The 21,858-nt window shown below is 54.7% G+C and overlaps 1 protein-coding gene and 1 long non-coding RNA gene across 2 annotated transcripts in view; both read left to right on the forward strand.

Moving 5' to 3' along the window:
* Positions 1–16,456, forward strand: part of XXYLT1 (xyloside xylosyltransferase 1) — an 89,976-nt gene extending 73,520 nt beyond the window's left edge. Inside the window, exon 4 of the mRNA XM_004603240.2 lies at positions 13,402–16,456. Within this exon, the coding sequence (XP_004603297.1) occupies positions 13,402–13,798 (397 nt within the window). The 3' untranslated portion in view covers positions 13,799–16,456. The remainder of the gene's footprint in view (positions 1–13,401) is intronic.
* A 1,897-nt stretch (positions 16,457–18,353) lies between these two features.
* LOC129402348 (uncharacterized) lies at positions 18,354–21,544 on the forward strand. Its single transcript, XR_008628637.1, has 3 exons — positions 18,354–19,700; positions 20,058–20,301; positions 21,291–21,544. It is a non-coding gene; the product is annotated as an uncharacterized LOC129402348 (long non-coding RNA).
* The last annotated feature ends 314 nt before the right edge of the window (positions 21,545–21,858 follow it).

The following is a 21,858-nucleotide window of genomic DNA, read 5'->3' on the forward strand; positions in this document are numbered from 1 at the left end:
GCCCTTCCCACAGCCCCCTGAGTTGGGAGTGTGGTTGGAGGAGAGAAGGGTTGTCCCCCCCCCCCCGCCCTTGTGACCTTTCTGTCATTCGTCAGTCAGCACAGGACCTGGTGTGCGGTGGTGGTAAGGGATGTGGAGCGAGGCAGACACTGAATGATTGATCCACGGCTTTTGTTTTCTTGTTTCCCATCAGAGATCTGTACTAAATAATGCATTTCGGTCGCCTGGAATCTTGCCATACTTTCATCTGTGCTTCTGACAGTTCTATGGGGGGGCTGAGAGATGGTCCAGAGCTCAAGCCCTGGCACCACCTGACCACTGAGCAGCCCCTGGTGTGGCCCTGGGGGCCTCTTGAGCACCATCGGGGTGACCCAGATAGCCGAGTACTGCAGCATCCGCAGACTCCTGCATTGAGCCCCAGGTTCCCCGAACATCGCTTGGGCCCCCCCCCATCAATAACAACAAAGCCTAATTACATAACCATACACACCGCTAAACACATTTGTCTCTGAACATGCTTTTAAAGCAAGTAATTATTTTACAGAAACAGGATCATACAGAACACGATTACTGCCTCCTGCTTCACTTGTCCATCAATACTTTCAAGAAAAGTATGCCGCGCACTGCACTTTCTGTATTCCACAGAGGGTGGTCCATATTTTACCCCACTGTTTTTGTATTCACAGGCACTGAATTTGTCTACAGGGTTTTTTTTTTCTTCTCAGTTTCATAAACATCTTGTGCCTGTGAGTAAGGAGCCTTAGGACTGAGAATGTTCACTTTGCAGGAAGAGAAGCCCCAGTGAGAGTGCCGAGCTGGTGGCCATCGTATTTTTATTTCTGAAAGAAATTTCCATATTTTTCCCCCAGTGGATGGTTGTAGCCACAATGAGCACTACTCCAGGGCAGCTCCTGGTTCTGTGCTTGGGGGTCACTCCCAGTGGTGCTCAAGGGATTCATTGCTGGGGGATTGAACTAGGGTCACTGTCACTGTCATCTCATTGCTCATCGATTTGCTTGAGCAGGCACCAGTAATCTCTCTATTTTGAGACTTGTTGTTACTGTTTTTTGGCATATCAGATACGCCACAGGTAGCTTGCCAGGCTCTGCCGTGCGGGCGAGATACTCGGTAGCTTGCCGGGCTCTCCGAGAGGAGCTGAGGAATCGAACTTGGGTCGGCCGCATGCAAGGCAAACACACCCTACCACTGTGCTATCTCTCCAGCCCCAGAACTAGGGTCAACCACAAATAATGCAAGTGTCTTAGTCCCCATACTCTATTTCTCCCGTCCATCCCCTCAAATGTAATTCCCCCCACAAATACAGTTTGTACCTAGTAGTCCAGAAGCATCTCCAGTTCTCCAGCTTCACTGCATGAACTGTTCTCTCAGGCTGTTGCCATGCGGCGGGCGGGTAGAAGGAAAGAGCTCACGCTTACTTAGACTTTCAGGTCTCTGACCCCGGTTGAATGTGAGCTTCTTTCCTTACACTTTTCTTCCATGGACATGGCTCTTCCATGAATTGCTTCTTCAGATCCTTCGTTTCGCTCCCAGGATCCGGGAAGGGGTGGACGCCACAAAACCCCGGGACAGCCAGCAAGCACGGGTGTTTCCGTAACAGCCTTACCTGGATTTGTGACCAGCCCCATGCAGTTCTTCCCACCCCACTTTTCCTTTCTGGGCCTGTGTTTAGTCCACAGAAATGAAAGTTGAAGTTGCATTTTCCCAAAGGCCCAGGAGAGGGGAAGGCGGGAAAGGGAGTCATGAGCAGGTGGGGAGGTCAGCTGGTGCAGGGTGAGCTCCTTCTCCCTTGGGTGGCCCTGCGGAAGCCCCCTGCCTTCTTGGTGATGTGAGCGTGGCATCTGCAGAGCAGGGACAGGCAAGAGTAACGTGTGCAGAGCTGATGTCCACGGAGCTTCAAGTCTTGCTCTCCAAGGGTGGTTTCAAGACCAGAAGCCCAGAACCTTAACCCCCGACCTTCTGAATCAGAACCCACAGAACCCACAGTTTTTAAAAAAGGCCCCCAGGGGCCTCCAGTAAACCCTCAATTGAGAGCATCTCCGGTCCAGAGAGCTCGGATTAGGATTCTAGGGAAAACCAGTGCTTGGTATTACCTTACTCGGAATTTCGTGGCCATTGGGAATTTTTCAGTTGTATCAGTGGATCAAGGAGAGGATGGATGGGGCAGCTCCCAGCAACACTCTTGTCTGCTGATCATGACCCCTGTTAGCTCATGATACTGGAACGTAGAGTGGGAGGGACCCCTCATTTAAGGCAACCCAGCATACCCCAGTCTCAATGGTCCTGTTTTTCCCCAAGCCTGGAACTCATCAGGCTGGGGAGACGGTGCAGGGGTTAGGGTACACGCCGAGCGTGCCTGAGACCCCAGTTTGATCCTAGCGCCACCCAATCTCTTCAGCACTGGTGGATGAGGCTCTGGTGGTCCAGAGGTAGACTCTGGTCATCCCAGCCTGGACTATGCCCTTCTTGCCTTCTCCTGGCCCCTCAGCTCAGCCCTGGCTCTGCCACCTGCCCCCACCTTTCCTAAGCCCGGCCACCACCTCCACTTTTCATTTCCCCACCAGCCCTCCTCCCCCACCCCCACCTTGAGTCACCGTCTAGGTTTCTAAGGACCCCCCATCTGATCATCTTGTCCTACCTTCCACCTGCCACCTCCCCCTCTACCTCCAGGCACACATGGTCCCCTCCACCCCACATCTCCATCTCCTCTCAAAGAGAGAGAACCAGGCCCTTCCTCCAGACGCACTGGACCCCGGTATTTCCCCTATACTTGACGCTTTGGGGCTCGCTTGGCTTCTCCAGATGACAGAGATTTCTGGGGGAGGTGCTGTGTGTGTTTTGTTATTTATGTTTTGCTAGAGGCGGGGAAGATCCCAAGTAGGGTTCAGGGGGGTCCCTGAGTGTTCTCAGCAGTACTCAGCCATCTGGGCTGAAGGATGCAGAGCTGATTAGGGCCGGAGGAGCTGCGGACCACCAGAGCCTCATCCAGCATTGCTGAGGAGGTCGGCTGCTAGGATCAGACTGGGGTCCCCATGCCTGGCGTGCTCCCTAACCCCTGCACCGCATCCCCGGCCCCCGTAACAACTCTGTGATGTTATGGAGAGTTCTGTGGCCACAGCATGGTTGGAGCTGGGTCTTTGGGATGACCTGTAGGTCCGACAGCCCCACGTTGTCTCGGGATCCCCAGGAAGCTGAAGGAGGGACCCCCTAAGCTGGGTCCAGGACTTGCAGAGCAGGACAAGAAGTTACCACCACGCCCCCGGGCTGTGGTACCCGAGGCAGCCACAGATGTGCTAGGCTGTACATTACTCCAGCCTGGGCAGAAGCCACGTTCCTGTCCTCCCCGTCTGGTGGACATTGGCTGGGCAGAGGCCACTTCAGGCCTAGCTCCAGCTGCCCGTCCCCTCCCCCCCAGGTCCAGTCTCTCAGCAAGAAGAGGGAACAAGGGGGGTCCTGGGGAAGCCCCCAGTGCCTCTCACGCCAGGTGGGACTCTGACAGGGCGATGGTGGGGGCCATCCACACCCAGGAAACTCAGTCCCCGCCCAGCCAAGAGGGTGTCAGCTGGAGGCCACACCCCAGTTCCCCTCTGGGCTTCAAGTCCATGGCGTTCCTCCTGCCTTCTTGCCTTTCCAAGCACACGGCATGCTGTGTGCCCGCAGGGTCAGCCTCACCTGGCTCACGTGGGCTGGGGACAGGCAGGATGGACTGTTGACAAGTGCCATCGGCTTTGGTGTTAGCTGGTGGTTGGGGGCTATGAACAGGGGGTCTCAGGATGTCCTGTCCTTATTGCACATGGAAAGGACACTCTGCCCACTCTGTTTTGAGTTGATTTCCTTGGAGGGGTTTGGGATGGGGGCTGGGGTTGGCCCACACCTGGCGCTGCTCAGGGATCACTCCTGGCGGTGCTCAGGGGAGCCGGCGTGGTGCCGGGGATTGAACAGGGGTCAGTGTGTGAGAGGCAAGTGCCTAAGCCGTGCGCTGTCTCGCCGGCCCACAAGCGGTCTGGCTTTATGAATGATGAAAAATCTTCGTCCCACTTCAGCCAATGTGGTATGCCCGCCGACACACGCAAGGTGGCCCCGCAGCTTTACACGGTGGCCGTGGACACGCCCACTAAGTCTCGGGAGCACCGCCAGTGCCCGCTCTGCAGAGGGCACGCTCGCTGTTCGCAGCTGGCTTCTCCTAGAGCAGGCCAACGTCTTGTAGGGACACGTGTCCCCCGCCCGGCCCCCACAGCCCCAGGAAGTGTGGAGTAAGGATTTCATCCCCATGAATTTTATTCCTTTGATGCGATTTTCTTTCTTGTTAAAAAGAAACTCTTGGACAGCGTCTCTGTAAAGGCAGGAGGTGTCCCCAGCTTGAAGGCGGCAGGAGCCCCTAAGCCATGCAAGGTCATTCCCCTGGGGGCAGGACTAGGGGCCAGTTATGGTCCAGGGGTTCATACTTGGTCCCAGTTGGCAGGTCCCAGTCATACCTGGTGACAGGGGCACCCCTTCCATGGAACACGGGACACCACCCCACACTCGCCCCGGAGATCTCTCCTGGCCAGGCAGCAGAGAAAAGCCCACTGTCTCTCGCTCCCTCTTTACCCTCTGGCTTCCCCCTGCCCCTCACCTCTTTTTTTTTGGGGGGGGGGTCACACCTGGCGATGCACAGGGATTACTCCTGGCTGTGTACTCAGGAACCACCCCTGGCGGTGCTCAAGGGACCATATGGGATGCTGGGATTCGAACCTGGGTCGGCCTCGTACAAGGCAAACGTCCTACCCGCTGTGCTATCACTCCAGCCCCTCCATCACCTCTTTTTTTTCTTCTTTTTGCATCACACCCAGTGATGCACAGGGGTTACTCCTGGCTCTGCACTCAGTAATTACTCCTGGTGGTGCCTGGAGGACCGTATGGGAGGCTGGGAATTGAACCCAGGTCGGCCACTTGCAAGGCCAACGCCCTACCCGCTGTGCTATCGCTCCAGCCTCTCCCTCATGCACTCTCGAACGGGCTCCCGAGAGAGCCTCTTTCTCTTTTTCTGCCTCTTTCTTTTTCTCATTTTCTCTATGGCTTTCTCCTTTTTTTTTCTTATTCCTTTAATGGGTTGAATTGGGTACCTCTCCCCACCCCACCCCCCATTTTCTGTGTTCAAGCCCGGAATCACCAGCACAACAGAATATGCCCTCATTTGCAAAAAGCATCGTTACAGATAGTTTATTGGGGTGAGACCATGGGGGTGAGCTCCCCTGTTTGCTGTGGCTGGGGTCCTTCAAAACAGAGGGGATTTGGATGCAGACACGCCCCCCATCCCCTCCCCCCCATGTCAGCTGCAGATGAAGCGGAGGTGAGAGGGGTCCTGCTCATGCATGCATGGTCTTCTCTTCTCTCCCACCGTGCTCCGCTCCGGGAGGTGGCCGGTGAACTGACCCGCCTTGTGTTTGTGCTGGAAGCCGACAGGGGGATCGCTTTGTGGGGGCGCCTTCCTTTCTAAAATCGTGCCTGTTCGAGGAGGGGTGTCTGCAGATGCCAGGGAGGCCCGGGGAGATGTGAATTTGGGGCCTGGGTTGATTTAACACCCTGATTCTACCACTTTCTCGTCATTTCATTTCCCCAAGACACTGCTGCCTTCTTGATGTATGGGAAATAATAATCTGCCTTTGCGGGCCGTAAAGGCTGAAGGAAATAGTCATAAAGCCCCGAGTATAGTGCTTGGTGCACAGAGGAGAGAACTTGATGTCACCATCTGGTACTTGATGCCCAACGAGAGTCATCTTCATTATTAATAAACAGTGTGGAAATGGCTATCGGGAGCCCGTTCGAGAGGCAAGTCCTTGGGTCCTTGGATTTGCTTCCCTCAGGTGTGTCTAGGCGTCCAGAGGCGGGTGTGTGTGTGGGGGGGGGTGTGGGTGTGGGTGTGGTGCCTGGGCATGCTCTAATCCAGGTCTTCATACTATGAGGATATAACTACTGGGCTATATCCCTAGCCCCCCCCCTTTCATAGACTGTAAGCAGGATGGCTTTCTCTGCTCCCCTCTTCCATTTCCCCCCCCACACACACACAAGACACAAATCTTAAATCTCAGCAGAGCCGCACAGACGTTTTCCTGAGCTGAGACACAGAACAAGCTCTCGACTCCGGTTGCCGCATCTCAGTCTTCGTCAGACAGTTACTTGCATAGGGCCGTGGGGGTGGGTTTATCGGAGATAATGGATTCCCTGCAGCCGCGACTGTGTCCAGGCCAGTAATGCCGGCCTCTCGGCCCCATGGCCACAAGCCTGTGAAAAGCAAGTTCAAGGGCTTAGAGCCCGTGCAGGCTGCTACCCGAGCGGCTGGTTTGTCATCAGAACTGCATGTCAGCACTGCCCGTGTGCGTGCACACATGAAGCTGTGTCTGTGTTGCCTGTGTGTGTGTGTGTGTGTGTGTGTGTGTGTGTGTGTGCGCGCGTATCTGAATGCACGGATATCTGCATTCTGGCATCAGCCCAGCTCAGCTCTACACCCGTGCCAGGGACTTTCTCTCATTGGATGTTGCCGCTGCTCTGATAAGGAGCCCGGAGCACCCCAGGGCTCAGGGATCACTCCGTGCAGGGCTTGGGGGACCTTGCGCAGTATCGGGGACCAGGGTCAGCCATGTGCACGGCAAGCGCTTTAGCCCCGTCCTGTCTGCGTTGCCACCCCACCCGCACCCGCCTGCGTTTCCTCTCACTCTCCACACAGGCCTTGCTCGAAGGGGGCGGTGTCGGGGAAGTACTTCCCTTCACCACTTCCCTGCGCACAGCTCAGGAGGGGAAGTGGAGGCAGAGCTGGGTCCAACCCCAGAGGGGAGACTTTGCCCTCTGTGTGCACCCCCACATCTGCTTGCACCTCCAGGGCCAAGGGCCACCTGGCGGGGGGCCCTGCTGAGGTGGGCAGGAAACTTAAAGGACTTGGTTGGCACAGGTTTCTCGGCGTCCCCGGAGGAGCCCAGCCAGGTGTGGGCTGAGGCCATCCCGGCCCTGCCCTTCCGCAGCCCCGCCCACCTGCGGAGGGCAGAGCAGCCAGCCGGGTGAGGGGCAGGGCCTGTGGGTCTCCCAAGAAGCAGACCAGGGGCTGCCTGGGGAGGCCAGTGGCCTGGTGCCTCCATCTGGCTGGTTCAGCTCTGTTGGGACCTTTGCGTGCACCTCGGGGGTCCCTTCATGCCCCCTGGGACTGAGCTCTTGCGGGGGAGCCTCCCCAGAACTTAAGCTGCTCCGCTCACCCCCAGATGTGTGGGGGGAGCGTCTGCAGCTGCAGGTGTGTGAAGAGAAGCTATGGGTCAGTTTGGATGCAGCTGGGGGCCAGGTCAGTGGGGGCTGCTCCTTCTCAGCCTGCGTGGGGAGAGAAGCAGAGAGAGGGCAGCCAGGGGCCAGAGGACCCCAGAAGGCTCCTAGGGCTGAGCCCAGCGGAAGCGCACTGCCGGTGCCTTCAGAAGGTGCCTCCACTCTCCCCCGGGAGCAGCTTGAACCAGCGTCTAGGGGAACGCCAGCTCTGATCCGGCCGTTGGAATTCCACACTGCGCCTTCTCTCCCCTCCTGGTGGTCAGTCTGCCTCCCCTCAGGCCTGGGGCTCGACCCACAGAGAACTGGCCAGCCTGGCCCCTCGTGTGGCCTGGGCGCCCCTTTCTGCAGACCTGTGCACCGGGCAAGGCAGCCTCAGTTGGTTGCTGCTTTCACAGGGAGCACCCCAGTTGGTGGGACCCCAGCGAGCCTGCTGGAGGGTGGGTGGGAGAGACTGGAGCCAAGCGACCCGAGGCGCCTAAGGGGGGGATCTTCCATTCCGGTGGGCAGGGTGGGGCGCAGGGGGCATGCTGTCTTCCCCCGTGCAGAAGGGGCAGGGTCGTGAGAAAGGGCAAGGGGCTGTGGGCATGTCTGGAAGGAGCAGAAGACAGATGGGTTTGCTCCCGGTCATCTGGAAAGGGAATGTGTCGTGTCCTCAGGACACGCTGGCCCGTGTCTGGTTCCTCACAGTCCCCCCAGCCCGGCAGGGGGTTGGGGACATGCAGGCAGGAAGAGCGTGTGCACACAGGGACGCTCAGCTCCAGAACCAGTGAGCGGCAGCTGGTCTGTCGGAGAAGGCCTGTCGGGTAGCCATCGCCTGGGGGGTCTGGTGGGAGGGGGCCAGCAGGGCGCTGGGCCAGCAGCACCAAACTCAGCATGGGGGGGGGGGGAGTGGCTGCAGCCGCATGTCCGGCACCCAGCACTCAGGACAGAAACCTCCGCCTGAGCGTGTGTCTTCCTCCTGACCATGCACCTTCCTCCCAGGCATGCACCTTCCTCCCCGGCACGCACCCTCCTCCCCAGCACATACCCTCCTCCTCAGCATGCACCCTCCTCCCCGGCATGCACCCTCCTCCCAAGCATGCACCCTCCTCCCCAGCACGCACCCTCCTCCCCAGCACACACCCTCCTCCCCAGCACACACCCTCCTCCCGAGGTCAGCCAACAAGCACCCGTGGAGTCGCTCCCAAATCCCCGATTTCCTTCTCCCTGCCCCACCGCGCCTGTCTGCTCCGTGCCCTGCCTTCTCCGTCCCAGCCTCACCTCTGGTGACCCGCCTTTAGTACCCGGGAGACACTCAGCCTCCAGGTCAGTGTCCCCTCCTCAGACTTTCCTCCCGGGGCGGTCCCGGTCTCTCTCCCGGTCCCTCACCCCACCTCGGACTGAAGGAGCCTCCTTCGGGGGCATGCCAAGTTCCCAAGTGTGGGGTCGTCCCATCTCAGCACCAGACTGTGGCTGTCCGCTGGTCTGTGTCCCCCCCCCACGCCCCTCCCCACCCTGAGCCCTGTGGGGGAGAACCCCAGGTTGTCTTCAGCAGTGCTGACCCCAAGGGCATGGGCCCTCCGTGCACGGTGGGTCTCGGTCAGCACCTCTTGGATGAATAAGCGTGCCGGCCTCTGCGGTGCAAACAGTCGCCCGCTCACGCCTGCTGGCCTCTCCCCTGGCATCGCCCAGGCTTCCCATGACCAGGCTGCAGGACCCCCTGTGGGGAGAGGCAGCCCGCTGGAGCTCACAGGGCAGGGGGTCACCTGAGCCGCCCCCCACTCCTCCCACCCAGCGAGCTTGGAGGTCCCGGAGGCGCCCGAGCTCTGAGGGCCGGGGCGCAGAGGGGGTCCTCTGGGATGAGTTGCGCCTCTTGTTCCCCCCCCCACCCCCAGACATGCTGCTTCTCCATCCAGCCCGGCACCTTCGGGAGGGGGTGGCGGCTGCCAGGAGGAGACGGTTCGGGGGCACTTGCTCCCTCCCTGTCTTTGAGAGGAGCAGAGGACAACAGCCTGGCCCGGGATGAAGCCAGCTGTGTGGGGGCGCTGGGCGGTCCCGGGGGAGCTGGTTGTTTGGGCAGGCTCAAGGCCAGGCCCTGGGTGCTCGGATGGGCTGTTTAGACACAGCGGCTGGTTCGGTCTCAGCCCGGGCTGCCTGCAGGAAGCAGAAAGAGCTGACGGGCTGCAGGAGGCAGAGGTGAAGGCGTGGGCTGGGGGCCCTGTCCCCGCCTTCCGGGTACCTCTTTTCCCCCAGCGGGAGGCACTGAGGGCCCGCAAGCATGAGGCCAGCGCCAGGCCCACCCCAGGGGACCCGTGCAGAGGAGCCCCACGCTCTGAATGGGCTCTGCACGCAGCCCTCTCTCCTTTCTGCCAGCCCGGCCCCAGCTGCAGCCGCTGAGGGCGCCTCGGGGGCCAGCAGAGGCCTCGGCCCAGGGAACCCATCCGTGTCCATCTGTATCCATCTGGGCCAAGTCTCCGCCGCCCCCCCCCCCCCGAGTCTGTGCCTCCAACCCATCCTGCAGGGACCCACAAAAGGCCTTGTTTTCTCCCCGGTTTGAACTCTGGATGACCAGCACGACCTTTTTCTCTGCAGGAGGCTTTTGAGTGCTGGAATAATGCGTACGTGTGCGCGCGCGCACACACACATAACACACACACACACACACACACACAGAGCTTTGGAGAAAAGGTTGTGTCCCGGCCACACACACACACACACACACACACACACACACACACACAGAGCTTTGGAGAAAAGGTTGTGTCCCGGCCACACACACACACACACACACAGCTTTGGAGAAAAGGTTGTGTCCCGGCCAAGACCCTGTGTCCCCCCTCAGAGGAAGCCAGAGGGTTTCCGCGTCTGCTGGAGCTGCTGCTGCCCGGGGCCCTGGCGGGCACACCCTGAACGGCACCCCCAGACAGGGGTCCCCTGTTCACCTGGTGTCCTCGGCACCCTGCATGGCCCAGCCCCTGACCAACTCTCAACAGAGCCCTGCACTTTGGGTTTGGAGCCAAGGGGGTTGTGTGAGGGGTCTGGGTTTCTCTGTGCGCTCCCCCCAGGGGCTCGGAGCTGCTAGAGAGAGGGACCCTGGGAGGTGACAACCCGCAGGCTCGGGCCGCTTGGCAGGGTAGCCAGGGGCCTCACGAGCTGTTTCCGTTTCCTGTGCTCCCGATTTCCCCATTTCCCAGAGGTCTCTGCAGCTACAGGGGTTCCGTTCTGGAGTCTTGACTTCCTGCTTCCAGGTGCTCTGGGAACCCACGTTCCACACCCCCGTGCACTCTTCGCTCTGTGGCTGGAACCCTTAGGCGTGTGTATGACTCCACCCTCCTTTTTTTTGCTTTTGGGAATCCCGACAGACACTGCAGAGTCCATGAACATACCCCAGGGCATTCCTGGAGGCCCCAAGCACTGCCGAGTGTGGCCCAGGTAGCCCCTGCAGGGCTGAGCACATAGAACCTTCCAGTCCTTCTGCTGAACCACTGGCTGTCAGTGGGGCTCCTGCGAACCACCTGGGACCACACCCCCAAAGTAGAAGGTGGAGTCCCTGCTGAACTCGTCCACATCAGGACCCCTCTGCTCTGCTCCCAAACGAGCCATGCAGCAATAGGCTTGGAGGGGCTCCTCGGGAATGAGGCTTATTTTATTTTTTTTTAAATAATTTATTGAGTTTTTAATTAGTGAGTCACAGTGGTACAGTTACAGATTCGCACATTTTCATGCTTGTTTTACCCTCATGCAATGTTCGAGAGCCCATCCCTCCACCAGTGTCCATTCTCCAATGAGGCTTATTTTAAAGCAGAAAAAGAGTTTGTTTCAGCCAGTGCGCTGTGGCTGCCTCTATCCCAGGCCATCCTCAGCACTGATCACCCTGCTTGGATCTCTCCTCTCCCTTTCAGGATCACAAAGGCCAGGGTGAAAGCTCTGCTAGATTGCTTATATCCCCCCTGCCCCCTCCCCAACACACCTCCATGTAATAAAAAAAACATTTTAATAAAATGTGGTATTTTTGATATAGACAACATACAAATAATACAAAATTGGAAAAGATGGCCCTAATGTTCTTTTTTTTATAATTTTTTTATTTTATTCTTTAATTAGTGAATCATCATGAGGATACAGATACAGATTCACATATGTTAGAACTTGTTTTTCCCTCATACAATGTTCACAAACACATCCCTTCACCAGTGCCCGTTCTCCATCACCAATAAACCCAGTATCCTTCCCCCCCCCAATCCTATCACCCCCACCCCACCCTGTCTCTGTGGCAGGGTACTCCCTTTTGATCTCTCTCTCTCCAATTGGGTGTTGTGGTTTGCAATAGGGGTATTGAGTTGGAATAATGTTCTTAAAAAAAAAAAAAAAACCCTGTCACTAATGAAATATGAACTAATTCAAAAGGCCCAGAGTTCTGCAGCCCCAAACACCTTCTTAACTATTTATTTTTTCCCACTTCACTTGTTTTAAAAGACTGCTTAAAAATAAAAACAGATTTTGTTTGCTTTTATTTTTGAGCCACATCTGGCAAAGCTTTGGGGTTATTCCTGGCTCAGCCAGCACCCAGGAATTACTCCTAGCAGTGCTCGAAGGACCATACGAATGCCAGGGACCAAATCTGGGTTGACCACGTGCAACACAATTGCCTTACCCACTGTACTCTGGCCCCTAGAAGCAGATTTTAAAAGGAGAGGAGAGGGGCTGGAGTAATAGCACAGTGGGCAGGGCATTTGCCTTGCATGCGGCTGACCCAGGTTTGATTTCCAGCATCCCATATGGTCCCCTGAGCACCGCCAGGAGTAATTCCTGAGTGTATGAACCAGGAATAATCCCTGTGCATCGCCGGGTGTGACCAAAAAGCAAAAAAAGAGAGGAGAATGGTCCATTTTTTTTTTCTGGATCACAGTGATGCACAGTGATGACCGAGTGATGCACAAGGGTCACTCCTGGCTCTGCACTCAGGAATTACCCCTGGCGGTACTCAGGGGACCATATGGGATGCTGGGACTCGAACCCAGATAGGCCACGTGCAACGCAAATGCCCTACCTGCTGTGCTATCACTCCAGCCCCTAATGGTCCATTTCAAAAGGGTCTTTTTCCTATTTCCAACTATCAACAGACAGAATCTTCAAATTAAGAGTTCACTGTTTGCCAGGTTCTAAGGGATTATTCACAGCTATAAAATTCCAACTCATTTCCTAGTTTATTGTCAAATTTAAAAAGAAATAGTTTTAGGCATAGATTGTTGAAATCTTAAGATGTGGCTCAGTTGGAGAGCACTTGCCTCACCGTTGAGGCCCTGGTGGTCCCTGGCCAAGGTCAGGAGTGGCCCCTAAACACACGGAATGATGTGAACTCTGAGACCTGACTCCTGGTGGCTGCATCTGCCGATCACCAGCTCTGCGACACCCACTCCATGCCTCAGTTTCCTCTGTGGGAACGTCGTGTATTATCTCAGAAAGCACCCCTTATTCCAGGGGTCATGAGGCGTGAATAGGATGGTGAGGGAAGAACCTGGAGAAGTCGTGCAAACAGCTTCTGCATTCTTAGGGGTACAGCTCGCAAAAAGTCAACAGCGCCCTATTGAGAAGCCCCCAGCAGCTCCTGGGTAGCTTCCTTCTTTTCTAGGGTCACTAGTTCCAGCAGCGCTTATATACTGTGCTTCTATACTTCACATATATGCGCTCCTGTTTCCGATTGGTTATCACTGATGTGAACAAGTGTGTGAAAACCAATCAGTTTGAGTTTTACATAGACCACCCCATCAGACCTCCTAGATAAAGACCAATCAGATTGCCTGGCTAAAGACCAATCAGTTTCCTGCTTACAGCATCACCCAGGTGTCTCCTTCACTTCTTCTGTAACCACCCGGGCTGTGCAGTGTGGCGTGAGAGGACAGTGGTAACTTGCCATGGCAGAGCAGGGTGGGCAGAACATGAACTTGGGTCAAGCCCAAGGTCTGCCACTTGCTGGTGGTAGGAGACACACTGTCTTCATTTCGGCCTGTGAAGTGAGTGGAATGTCCCCTCCCCGCCCCCCCCCGGCGGTGGTGGAGACCCAGCCGCCAGCAGCGCCCTGCTCCAAGCTGACCTGTGCCCTCTCCCTCCTCCCAGGCACACGTTCTGGCAGTTCCGCCAGGAGAACCCCAAGACCCAGGTCGGGGGTCCCCCGCCCGACGGGCTCCCTGGCTTCAACAGCGGGGTGATGCTGCTGAACCTGGAGGCCATGCGCCAGTCCTCGCTCTACGGCCACCTGCTGGAGCCCGGGCAGGTGCAGCGACTGGCCGACAAGTACCACTTCCGCGGCCACCTCGGGGACCAGGACTTCTTCACCATGATCGGCATGGAGCACCCGGAGCTCTTCCACGTGCTCGACTGCACCTGGAACCGGCAGCTGTGCACCTGGTGGAGGGACCACGGCTACAGCGACGTCTTCGACGCCTACTTCCGGTGCGAGGGCCACGTCAAGATCTACCACGGGAACTGCAACACCCCCATCCCCGAGGCCTAGGGCCGTGCCTGGCCCCAGAGCCTGAGGGTGGGGGGTAGGGGAGGGGAAGAGACCTCTGAAACCGGCCCCACGGTGAACCCCAAAAGAGCCACTGTGGGGAGCGTCTGGGTGCTACAACTTTCCAACCCTGGGGTTCTGCGTTCTCAGTTTTTGGTGGTGGCCAGCAGCGCTGTCCTTATGGGCAGCATGACAGACAGACAGACAGACAGACAGGGAGACAGGGAGACAGGAAATCTCCAGGTGCCTGGGGCCAAGCATTGGCAAAGAAGAAAAGACAGGCAGCCCACCCCCTCGTTTTCAGTTCCCAAAGAATCTCTTAAAGAATCTCTTTAAGACTCTGCCGTCTGGGGACCAAATAGAAGTTGGTTTCCAGTGGGAAGCCTTCCATTGGGAACAGTGGGGCCGCTGAAGCTCCTAGAAGGCTCTGGACAAGAGAGCCAGGGCTGAGCCTGAGCCTCCAGCCCGCGGGGAAGGGAGGCACACGCTCGTCCCCGGAAGCTCCTGCTGGTAGAGGAGGGGAGACAGCGTCTCTCTCGAGAGGTCTCGCTACGGGCCCCTCTCAGTGTTCTCTGCCCACAACTGCATTCCAGACCCTCAGTGCCCCGGCTTCATCCAGGACAGCTCTGCATTGACCAGTCTGTGCCCAGAAACCAAATCAAATCAAATCTGCCATTCTAGAGCACAGAGTTAGCAGACAGGCACCGGAGTGGTCCACCCTGCAGCCCCCCCACCCCCAGGTAGCTAGCTGGGAAGGGGGGTGCTACCCTCAGCTCATCAGCTTTTTCATCTCTGAAAAACTAGCCTGGTGACTTTCTTGTTGCATCATGGAGAAATTAGGGTGTCATTTCTTGATTTGTTCCTTTAAAGAATTGTCCAGTGTGTGTGGTGGTGGGGTGGGGGTGGGGGAGGGTTGTTGGGAAGGTAGGACAGGGGTTAGACACATGCCTTGCCTTCACTCGGCCCTGGATTCTATCTCTAATGCCTCCAAGCCTCTTGAGCCTCACTGGGCCTGGCCCGGAGCCCCCCGAGCATTGCCGGGGTAGCCGTGCTGGTCTCAGTGCAGCATGGCCCCAGCCAGGCTGAATTCTCAGGGCCTAGCACAGCGATGGGCGTGGCTGGCTGAGTATTGCTGGGAGTGCCCCCCCTCCCCAGAGAGCTGCTTGAGGGGGCTCCATCCCACCCCCCCCACTCCAGAAGGAGGTGTAATGTGAGTCACCTGCAAACAGGAAGCTGCTAGGGGTCCATCCTGTGTCGTCCAGGGAGCTCCTTCGGGAAGCCATGTTGCTAGGTTCTCTGCTTATTTCCATTTTAAAAATGATTTTCGCCATGAACGAGAGTAGCTAATAAATCATTTAGAGAACACGATCTAGGCTGTGCTCTGAGCACAGTGCCCTGCCACGGGAAGCTCTCTGGATCGGGAGGGGAGTACAGCTACAACACGGCTCTGTGCCGGGGGGTGGGGGGGCGTGCAGTGCTGAGGGCTTGTGTGAGAAGGTCACAAGGGACAACGAGGGACAGCCAGGCGTCCCGATTCCAAGTGAGGACCTGTTTCATTCTGCACATTGCAGGCCCACCCACCCCTGAGAGCAAAAAGCACCCCTCCCCTCTCGTCCTCCGTCCCGTGGCCTGTTCCGTATCATCAGCCCCAGTGGGCTGGGGTCACTGCTGTCCACACTCTGGCCCCCATACAACTGGCCTCTTCGCTTAGGTGCTTGATTTCCTGGTTGGAGCTACCGATTATTCAATGTTGTGTGCCAAGCACTGTCTCCCGGCATTTATATATACTATCAGTCATATTCATGAAGGCCTCATGAAGGTAACTCATATTCTCAAATTTATTCCAAGTAAAAAATTGAGGACTGTAAACAGAGTCATTGTTTATCAGCATTTTTTTAATAGAAAAGAGTTGAAAGCGGTTTTGAATGGGAAGTAGATAAATAATGGATGTTGCATACATAGAAGGGAATACTTTAGACATTAAAAACCATATTTTTGAAAAATATTTAATGCTTTGGGAAATGCTTCAATGTATGATGAGGTACAAATGCAAATAAATGATGTATAGGGTCATTCTGTTTTTTTAATTATTTTTTTTAATGTGTGTATGTGGATATATTAAAAATGCTATTCTTCTATAGTCATTCAGTTCCTTTAAAAAGCTATGCATTTCAATACAAATACATTTAAGTAATAATGATTTCAATGGGGAAAAATAGTGGGTAACTGTCACTGTCATCCCGTTGCTCATCGATTTGCTCAAGCGGGCACCAGTAACATCTCCATTGTGAGTCTTGTTGTTAATGTTTTTGTCATATTGAATACGCCATGGGTAGCTTGCCAGGCTCTGCCATGCGGGCAAGATACTCTCGGTAACATGCTAGAGAATTTTAGGCACACAACCTAAATAGTTTTGCATTTTATTTTTTCCATTTTATATAAATATGTATATATGTACACACATATCATGGATATATATATATACATATGCATTACATATATACATAATGGCATTAATGTCAATAATTGAAGATTCTCTAGTCATAAGTTTATTTTGTTATTCTAAGGACAGAATTATAAACTGGTTGATTGAAATGGACAAAAGCCAAGCAAAATTTCTTCACAGTCATTAAAAAAAATTTTGATTTTGGGAACCATTAATACTGTTAATGGTGTGGTTTCATGCATAAAACATCCCGGCATCACACCCTCCAGCGGAATGTCCACTTCCCTCCATTGTCCCATTGCTCCCCTCCAGCCCCCGTCCAATAAGCTTCCTACTGAAGAGCAGTTCTCAGTTCCTGTCGCCTTTGGGCATTTGTTGGTCCCCAGCGATGCTCTGTTATATGCCACATGTGAGAGTGATCCTTCTCTGTCTGTCTCCTCACTTCCCTCAGCACGATACTCTCCAGGTCCATCCACGTAGCAGCAAATAGCATGACTTTGTCTTTTCTTATTTTGAGGACATCTGTTCACATGCTTCCCCTGCTGGCTCACCAGTGACCATGACCTTGCAACTGCACGGTGAACCCTTCCCAGGAAGCCCAGCAGGGCACCTGTGCTTCACCCCCCAGGAGGAGCTCCCTGGCCAGGCGGGGAGAGCGGGCTCCTGACGGGGATGCCGTTACAGCCAGGGCCTGCAGACGGCCGTTATGCTGGGCTTGTGGGCCTCTGAGGACGTCTGCACTGAAACTTCCACTCTGCTGCCCGAGACTGCTTGCGTGGGCCAGTCTGGGGACTGGGATTCAGGTGCCTTTTCTCTTTGCTCATGTTTACCTCACCACAGGCAACTAGTGATTGTTCATTGCCTTCATAACAAAGACAAGCAGTGCTAGAGTTGGAGCCACCCACCTCCCACCCGTCACAGGTACCGTCGGGCCACCTACAGCTAAATTCACCCCTGTCTTTGGTGAACATTACCACCAAGAAAACATACTGGGAGGTTTTGAGTTTTTCACTTTCTCTCTGGCTGCCCTAGTTCTCTAAATAAAAGCGATGTAACAATAGCATTTCCAGGCTCTGCTTTCATTTCGGAGACTGTCATCTTTGTGTGGGCTTAATGGTTTTGCCTTTGGAAAGCTTATGTTTTTTTTTTTTTTGCTGCGTCCCGCACAGCTACGTCGAATGGGCTCCCAACAGTTTTTGAAGACATGTCTCTTGTATATGTGCCTAAAAAAAAAATTTGACAGCATCCTGGACCAGGATGGGGTTCAGTGGTAGAAAATTTGCCTTGGCTGTGTGAAGCCCTGAGTTCACATACCACATGGTCCCCGAGTCCCAGTGGGAGCAATCCCTGAGCACCACACCAGGAATAGCCCCTGAGCACCACAGATGTGAACCCCCCATGCCCCCTCCACAGAAAACCGAAACTACAGCATCCCCCCATAACATCTCAGCAAGTCAAAGCATGATATGATTCAGTGGATTCCCCCCCAACACTCGACAACCCAGAAGTGTGTGGATTAAGGGAATAAGTGCAGCTTGTATCCAGAACCTCGTTTTGTTGCAGGCCAGACCTCTGCTCCTTCTAAGACTTCCTGGCCACTTTCAGCCTGGGAGGCTGAGACTGGCTTCATGTGGAGCCTGGCAGTGCAGGCTGGTATGGGAGACAGAGACGAGACACACATGAGAGACACCTGTCATGGAATCTGTGTTCTGTCCTCAGTACCAGCTGGATCCTGGGAAAGCAAGGTCACGTGACTGCGGTTCTTAACACATCATCAGCTCCCTCAAGGGAGCCTTGAGGGAAGCCCAAAGAGGCATCAGGGCTTGGGAAGCAGAGGTTAACTCACAGGTGCAAGGTGGTGCCTCCCTGAGCTCCTTGGTACACCAGATGCTCCTAAGTCCTTCTTGCCTCTTCTCCTGGGACACTGAAAAGTAAGTATGATAACCCCTAGGAAAGTGTTTTCGGAGCCCTATATCCTCCTCCCCGTCTGCCCTCCACACACACACTTAAATGTCACCTATGAGTGGGTGACAGGTGAGTACTCTCGGGATGAACAAGCTCTGTGGTTTCCTGAGTCCTGCCCCAGGGAGTGTCCCCTACCCCACCTGTCACCCTGCCCTGGAAACCAGGCATTTCTCCACTAGGGCACCCTGCCCTCTCCCACACCTTGAGCAACTGGGACTCTACCTGCTGGCCCTCACTCAGCGCAGAATGCTTCATGGGAGGCACACATTGATATGCTTGTAGTGCCCACTCTCCGGGTGTCAGCCACAGACACAAAATCCCCAAACCCTCTTCCACTCGAAACTGAAAGTGGCTGGAAGATGGATAGTCTCTTCAGGGCAAGTGAACACAGACTCTAGAAAAACAGACTATGAGATGTCCTTTCACACTAGTGATACTGGCACAAGTGACGAAAACATCCAGTGTTGGTGTGGCTGTGGGGAGAAATGGACCCACATTCACTGCTAGTAGGATTGTCAACTGGTCCAAACGTTTTGGAAAACAGTCCTGAGACTTCAAGGATTTTGCATTCTGTTTACAAAATGCAACAGTTGTTAGAAATTAAACTTTCAGTTACGTTATCTTAAAAATAATATTCAATGCATAATTTAAAAATTAATATATTAGACTTTATAATTTCCGATCTTGAAGTTACCTGTAGCTATATGGTAGAAATAATCTATAACAGGAGGGGCCGGAGCGATAGCACAGCGGGTAGGGCGTTTGCCTTGCATGCGGCCGACCTGGGTTCAATCCCCGGCATCCCATATGGTCCCCCGAGCACTGCCAGGAGTAATTCCTGAGTGCAAAGCCAGGAGTAACCCCTGGGCATCGCTGGGTGTGACCCAAAAAGCAAAAAAAAAAAAAGAAAGAATCTATAACAGGAGGCTACTTTGCATATTTTCATGGCCCTGTATTGGTGCATCATGTGAGTATCTTGAGTGATGGAAATATTTACACCACACACACCATGGCTTTACTCCCCACTCCAGGTCGGCAGGGACTGAACTTGTACCAGTACATCACTGCTTCTACAATTATTTGCACATTTCCCTTGGATATTCAGATGAATGAATGACTAGATGGCTGGATGGTTATGTAGATGAAAAGATGGTGAGATGGTTGGCTGATTAGTTATGTGATGATGGAGGAGTGGATGGACACCTAGACTGTTGATTGGTTGGTTGGTGGTGTGACGGAGGGGGATGAATAGATTGATACATGGTTGACTGGTTAGTTATGTGACAGATGGATTGAGGGTGATGGATGAATAGGTGGCTTAGATAGATGTATGGACGGACAGACAGACCAATGGAGTGGGTCTATAATAGACTGTAGTTGGAAGTTCCCTCCCTTCCTGACAGTCACTGGATTCTAATGTCTATTCCCAGGGCCTGAACTGAAGAGCACACGAAGAAGGCCTGACTCTAACTTGCATTTTATGGGCTATTCAAGGTAAGGAGGGGAGTGGGAGTGGTTAAGACGCTACCTGTCAGAGTCATCTGTCGTGAGACTCTGCTTGTTTTAAAGAGCAGGGCCATGCAGCCCAGACCTGGAGCCAGAACACCTCCCAGCTCACTTTTAGTGGTTCCTGAGACTCTCTTAAAAGCAGTTGTAAGGGCCACACCTGGCAGTGCTCAGGATCCCAGCTAGTGCTGGGAATCAAAACCAGGGCCTCATACTACAAGGCTCCTTGGGCAGCAACCTGTCTGCCCAAGAAACCCTTTATGACGGAGCCAGAACACTCTGGGAATAAGGTCCACACACACCAATTTTAAGTTAAACCGACCCGAATCTCTCCTGCTCACACAGCTTCCCTGGGAGTCCTGTGCCTTGGAGGGATGCCGTCGTTCCAGACGCCAGTGGGGGGCCTCCTTCGTGCCCCCTCCTCTACCCACTTCCTGCAGAGGTGGTGCAGGAAGCCCATAATCAAGTCTTCAGGTTAGATTCTTGGCGAATACTGGAGGCAAGAACTCTACGTGATGGGTGCTCTGTTTACCTTTGGTCACTGGAGAAGTGGCTGATGTAAGCTGGTGCCACTCTGCGTCATTCCGGGGTGAGTAACTCCATGAAGGTGGATCAATCAAGTCCAACAGAAAGTTTTCTCTTCCCCCTTGGTGGATTGTAACTGATCTGGGGGACACGTGGATATTTGAGGACCATGTCCCCCACAACCCCGTGATGTTAGCATCCATTGACTTGCCAGTTCCAGTTATTATATCAGCGTGTCCAGGGTGATTTATGAGTTCTTGTCTTCCTTTGTACTTATTAAATAGCTTTAGACAGAAGAGAGGAGACTTCTCTCTTTCTCCTCATTTAGTCCAGGGGTTCTAATCCCGGGCTGTATGTCTGAGTTCCCTTTGAGCTTTTTTAAATGACCAGTGCTGTGTCTCTCTCCCCATCTCGATTTATTTAGCCTGACAGGAGCTTGAGCACAGGGCCATATTTAAAGCTCCCTTTTGACTCTGTTGTAGGGAGTCGGGACCAGCTCAAAGAGGCCAGGATGGTCTGATGCAAGGAGTGAAAGTCCCACTCGAGTTTCTAAGGGTGACCTCCCACCCCCGGACTGTGGAGGGGACAGTGCATGGTCGGGGAAGCTGAACGGAGTGGGCGCGCTGCAATAATCCTGCTGAAACACGATGAAAGGGAAAGCGGAGGGATAAAGTTCAAGTTCAAAAGCATGTGGATGTTATAGTCCTGGGAACTGGCTTTGAGGAAGCTGTGGGCTGAAGTTAATAAAAAATTCATCAACACGCTCTTTCATCTATTGTGGCGTGGCCCTGCCTTTCAAGCCTTTTCACCTCCCTCAAAACTCCTATTTAGAAATGTCAGGGAGGGGTGGGGGTGGGGGACTAGAGAAGAGGTGGGGGGGAGGGCAGGCGTGCACCCCACCCCAGTGTGGTGCTCTGATTTCTGGAAAGCAGGACAACACCCCAAAAGTCACTTAAAACACAAGGGGACAATGCCCCTGTGACTTCTGGAGTCCCCTCCCTTTGCCGATGACTCAGGGCGCTTGGTTTTCTCTTGCTGTCTCTCTATTTTCAGGAAACATATTTTAGAGAAGCAGCCTTGGTGGATGACTCGGCACGGATGGAGATGAGCAGCATTCGAAATCAGCCAGGGAAGACCACACTGAGACATCTGCTGCTGCGCCCTCAGTTCACCCGCTACCACCCCCCCCACGGGACCCTCTTAGCCCCGTGGCCTGCCTCCTTGTCCCCCTACCCCCCGGGCGTGTCCTTATGGGGCCTTAGAGTGTCAACATTGATTTCAGTTTGCCTTAGCTCATTTGCTTCCTTCCTTCGCCTCCACTCTGAAATAAAACCAGCAGGCCTCTCTCTCCGGCTGACTCGACACTTTGCTCGTTGCTTGCCTCTCCCGCCTGTGTCTGTGAGGGTCAGTGAGCAGGCGGGGGCCAGCGGGGATGGGTGTCTGATGTGGGGGGCAGGGGAGCAATGCCCTGCTCAGGACCCTGGAGGAGTGACTAGGATGAGGTGGTGGTCACCGGGGGGGGGGGGGGGCAGGCCCATCATCCTTTGACTGCTCGGGACGACGTGGCAGGGCTCGGTACCTCTCCTCAGTCCGGCTATGAGCCCAGCTCTTGGCTTTGCCT

The sequence above is a fragment of the Sorex araneus genome, chromosome 2 (assembly GCF_027595985.1).
Source record: "Sorex araneus isolate mSorAra2 chromosome 2, mSorAra2.pri, whole genome shotgun sequence".
NCBI classification, from domain to species: Eukaryota; Metazoa; Chordata; class Mammalia; order Eulipotyphla; family Soricidae; genus Sorex; species Sorex araneus.